General features: G+C 38.5%; 1 protein-coding gene across 1 annotated transcript; it reads right to left on the bottom strand.

Annotated features, from left to right (window-relative positions):
• Positions 1–928: 928 nt before the first annotated feature.
• On the bottom strand, positions 929–1742 carry LOC131595075 (uncharacterized). The gene has a single exon (XM_058867318.1). The coding sequence runs from the start codon at positions 1630–1632 to the stop codon at positions 1099–1101; it is 534 nt and encodes a 177-aa protein (XP_058723301.1). The 5' UTR covers positions 1633–1742; the 3' UTR covers positions 929–1098.
• Positions 1743–5546: the final 3804 nt, after the last annotated feature.

The raw sequence follows: 5546 nt of genomic DNA, 5'->3' as shown, positions 1-5546 counted from the left end.
TTATGTTGACAAATTCATAACCAATTTTCCTTAATCACAAGTGAAATTAGAAAGAAAAAAATTTCTTTCAGAATATTTAGCAGGGTAACAGTAACACACATTGATCTCCCATCTTAAAGGAGAGTCTCTCACCTATTTCTTGCTTCAATAGTACAAAAGGTTAACAGTGGAAAGAAAATCAACTGTCAACGCAAAGTTGCGTAATTATCAAGTATACTTGAGTTTATCAGGGAAGAATGGTTAATAACCATTGGGTATCATAGAGTCACTCGATAATGAAGATGGATGCATTTTAGAGAACAGCTATGTCTTATGTATCTAGGACGAATGGCTTTTTATGTTTATACAACAAAAAATAGAAGTTTGAAGAGAGCACAACCTTAGGAAAGGGATTAGATATATATAAAGGAAGTATACTGCTATATCAGACAGAGAATGAGCAGGATCATCCTACAAAGTAAACAAGATAAGCATATAATGAAATCACATAAACATAACACAATCAGCCTATCCATAACCAAATCTCCATTCTCTTTTTCATGCCTGATCTTTCATTCACCAGAATTGTTTATAACCTATAGCCAGACAGTAACAACCACCACAAGAAATATTTGCACCACAAATACAGTCAGTAACAAAAGAAAACATCCAAGTAGCACAACATGTATCCATACATTCAACAAGTAACACATACCAATGTTATTAATCACAGTGGTTTGTTCAAATTCCAATACCTTACGGCATCGTTATAGCATCTATTCAACTACATTTTGTACTAAACCGTGTATCCTCTTTGTTCAGATTCAACTATGCTATATTCTATATCACCAATATAGTTGATATTTAGCAACATTGAAACAAATCACAAATTCAACCACCGATAACCACAACAATTTTAAGCCAAAAATGTTAACACAAATTTCAAGTATATCAAACCAACTAAATATCAGAAAACCAGATCAAGTCGCTATAGACATTTCAATTCAAATTCAGCAACCCTAATCTATCATAATTGGGAGCCAGAAATTATCATAATCATAGACAAATTCAAACTACAAAATTCATCAAAAAAAGATAACAACAAAATGAAATTCAAATTCAGCTAAGATAAGCAGGGATCTTGATGCGAAGGAAGAGCATACTCATAACATAAGCAATAACAATCGACGAAACACCAGCCGAAGCATACGAAACCTTCACAGATCTATCACGGTTCCGATCAAGCGCAAGATCCAGCATTATAATCCCAACTCCACCGAGAACGAACATGAATCCCGACGACAGACCTTCAATAATATACTGACCGTTAACACGGCCGGACATGAACACAACCGGTTTTACCGAGCCGGTGTAGGGATCCTGTGTGGAACCGATACCGGGAGGCTCGACGATGATGTCGTAGACGATGCCGGAGACGACCATGAAGTAGGTGAGGAGGACGAGGGCGAAGACGACGTTGGAGGAGGGGAGGGAGATCGACGGAAGCTTCAGACGGAGACGCGGTGGACGGAGGAAGCTGAATGGGAGAATACGAATGACGTGGAAGATCGGATCCATTGATCCGGCGGAGGATGAGTCGGTTGCGGTGAAGGATGAAGTGTGTTGAACCGGGTTCTCCGATTTGGGTGGCATTTTTCGGGTCGGGTTAGCACAGTCTATACTCTATAACGTTGAATAGAAGAGTTCTGAGTTTAAGAGAGTGCGAGGTGTGTAAAAAATCCAAAATGGATACTGAAAAGATAAAAACTCCAAAATGGATTTTTTTTCCCCTTTTTTAGTTTTTTTTTCTTCTTTCACACTTTATTTTTATTTATAAAAAGAATATTTATTATATACGGTAATTACATCCTTTAAAAAAATACAGTATATTTTTATATCTTTTATCATAACTCATATATCTTTTACAGCTGTGCTATCTGTACACCATCTTTTTCATACACCATATATACACCTTATGGAACAACAACATAAAATGGTGGCAGCACAAAATTCAAGAAAAGTTAAATTAATAAAATAATAAAAATAGTATAGTAAATGTATATTTATACGGTGTAGTGTACACTTATAGTGTACAAATATCTTTTCCCTATCTTTTATCATAACTCATAATTCATATTTAGTAATTAGTTATGTAGGACAGACACCATTGAAAATATATATTTGTGTCAGTGTTAATGTTCAACCTCTATTCCTTAAATAAAATAGAAAAGTATTGAAGTAATTAATTTTACAAATACGTAAGTTGTTGATTAAGATATGAGGATATTTGATCATTATATATTATATATAAGTGTTGTTCGATACTAGGGATATTTACGAGGACGTGACTCGGGATGTGTTATGGATAGAGGTAGAGTATACGACCCAACCAAGGATTGCACCTAGGTGATAACCGAGTACCTAATCAGCAGGGTCATGAGCTCTGATGCTAGAAGTTCGGACGCGTAGTATGTAACACCCCTCTAATAACCCGCGACAATTAAACAATTATTAAATCAGAGTAAGCATGCAAGAGGTGTCACAATTCATAAGTAAAGAAAATCACATTGGTACATGTCATGCCTTCACTGAAACGTCTGAAATTATAACTCATTAACCAAAGTCATGTTTTGCACAGCGGAATTAATTCATCAAGTCAACATTCATCATTTAATGTATAAGACTTCAAATAACAAAACAAAATAGAGTTATAATCCAAAACTCCAAAACAACGCGTTCCCAGTGTTACAACTACCAGAGCATGACACCGACTCGATAACTAATAACCGACTTATGAGCTAATCCTCACCAAGTCGCGCCGCTATCCTCAATCTGAAAATGACAACAAGTAAGGGTGAGTCTCATCACAGTTAACCAATGTTATTGCATCATAAATAATAACATATCATAGTTATATCATTCACCCAATTGTTTCATATTCAGACAAATCATCATTCACACATCCACAGCAATACCATTCTTAGAAATCACATGCCCAAGAAAACTGACTTCCTCTAACCAGAATTCACACTTCGATAGTTTGACAAAAAGTTGCTTCTCTTTTAACAGCCCCAATACCGTTCTGAGATGCTCCGCATGTTCTTCTTCATTCTTAGAATATATCAGGATGTCATCTATAAATACTACTACGAACTTGTCGAGATACGGATGGAAGATCCTGTTCATATACTCCATAAAAACACCAGGTGCATTAGTAACTCCAAACGGCATCACAGAATATTCATAATGTCCATACCTCGTTCTAAAAGCAGTCTTCTGAATATCGTCATCTTTCACACGTATCGATGATACCCAGACCTCAGATCAATCTTACTAAACACACGTGCTCCAACCAACTGGTCCATCAAATCATCAATCCTCGGCAATGGATACCGATTTTTGATAGTAACCTTGTTCAATTGTCTGTAATCCACACACAGCCTCATTGAACCCTCTTTCTTCTTTATCAGCAACACAGGCGCACCCCATGGCGAAACACTAGGACGAATAAATTTCTTCTCAAGCAATTCCCCTAACTGCTTCTTGAGTTCAGCCAATTCAGACGGCGACATACGATACGGTGCCATCGACACTGGACTAGTTCCCGGAACCAAATCAATAGAAAACTCCACTTCTCTTTCCGGTGGCAATTCGTTCACTTCTTCTGGAAAAACTTATGGAAATTCACATACCACAGGTAACTCGCTACTCGCCACTTTTTCTTTCACATCCATCAATGCGAACAACATAAACACTGTTGCACCATCCTTAATAGCCTCATTCACTTGCCTAGCTGTCATTTCCAGACTATCAAAACTAACCTCTTCAGGAAAAATTACCGTCTTCGCAAAACAGTTGATATGAACACGGTTGAATTCCAACCAGTTCATTCCCAGGATTACATCGAGTTGCTTCAACGGAAGGCACACTAAGTCCATCCCGAATTCTCTACCAAAAATGTCAACCGGACAATTCAGGCATGCAGACGAAGTAGTTACTGAACCCGACGCAGGAGTGTCAATAACCATACTTCCATTTATGTCAGATATTTCAAGATTTAACGTCTCAGCACAATCCAAAGAAATAAAAGAATGAGTTGCTCCAGTATCAATAATTGCAACTAAAGGTATGCCATGAATGAAACACGTACCTTTAATCAACCTGTCATCTGGAGTAGTCTCTGACCCGGTCAAAGCAAAAACCTTTCCTCCTGATTGGTTCTTCTTCGGCTTAGGACAATTCGGACTGATGTGGCCCTCTTATCCACAGTTATAACAAGTCACAACCCTCTTCTTGCAATCAGCAGCAATATGACCCACTTGGTCGCACTTGTAACACTTCTTCTGATCAAGCTTGCACTCATTCCTACGATGTCCCATCTCGCCACAATTGTAACATATGATACGAGCACTGGAATCTCCCCCACTGGGTTTCTTCCAATCAGCAGCTTTGCCTCTACCATATGGCTTACCTCTATCCATATGTTTCTTTCCTTTCTTGTCAACCAACTCGCGAGAGTGAGATGACTTCATCTTGATGTTATCTTCCTCAAAGATTCTACTACAATCTACAAGGTCAACAAATCTCCGGATTCTCTGGTACCTGATACCTTGCTTGATCTCATCACGAAGACCATTCTCAAATTTGACACATTTCGAGAACTCATTGGCTTCATCCTCATTGTAGTGCACATAGTACCTTGCCAGTTCCACAAACTTGGCCGCATACTCTGGTACCGACATATTGCCTTGAACTAGTGCCAGAAATTCAACTTCCTTTCTGCCCCTGACATCTTCAGGAAAATACCTCCTCAGGAATTCCCTTCTAAATACAGTCCAAGTAATTGTTGTACCATCAGCATCCAGTTCAGCTATGGTTGACATCCACCAGTCATCAGCCTCCTCAGATAACATATGAGTACCATACCTCACCTTGAGATCCTCAGCACAGTCAATGACTCTGAAAATCCTCTCGATCTCCTTAAGCCATTTCTGAGCACCTTCAGGATCATGCGTGCCTTTGAACAATGGAGGATTGTTCCTCTGAAAACTGTTCAGCTGCCTGTCAGCACCAATCGCAGCACCATTGGCATTCCCTCCCAGCACACCAGCAATCATTCCCAGAGCCTCAGCGATAGCATCATCATTCTTCCTCCTCTTCCAGCCATTGTTCTGCTTAACACAACAATCCAGTCAGAACAAAAGTATCGATAATAACTCGTATTAATCGCATACACAGGAAAGACTGACACTAAGACGCAAAGACTCTGGTCACAACAACCGACTATGCTCTGATACCACTATTGTAACACCCCTCTAATAACCCGCGGCAATTAAACAATTATTAAATCAGAGTAAGCATGCAAGAGGTGTCACAATTCATAAGTAAAGAAAATCACATTGGTACATGTCATGCATTCACTGAAACGTCTGAAATTATAACTCATTAACCAAAGTCATGTTTTGCACAGCGGAATTAATTCATCAAGTCAACATTCATCATTTAATGTATAAGACTTCAAATAACAAAACAAAATAGAGTTATAATCCAAAACTCCAAAACAACGC

The sequence above is a fragment of the Vicia villosa genome, linkage group LG4 (genome assembly GCF_029867415.1).
Source record: "Vicia villosa cultivar HV-30 ecotype Madison, WI linkage group LG4, Vvil1.0, whole genome shotgun sequence".
Classification (NCBI taxonomy): Eukaryota; Viridiplantae; Streptophyta; class Magnoliopsida; order Fabales; family Fabaceae; genus Vicia; species Vicia villosa.
This window is presented reverse-complemented; position numbering and strand designations above follow the sequence as displayed.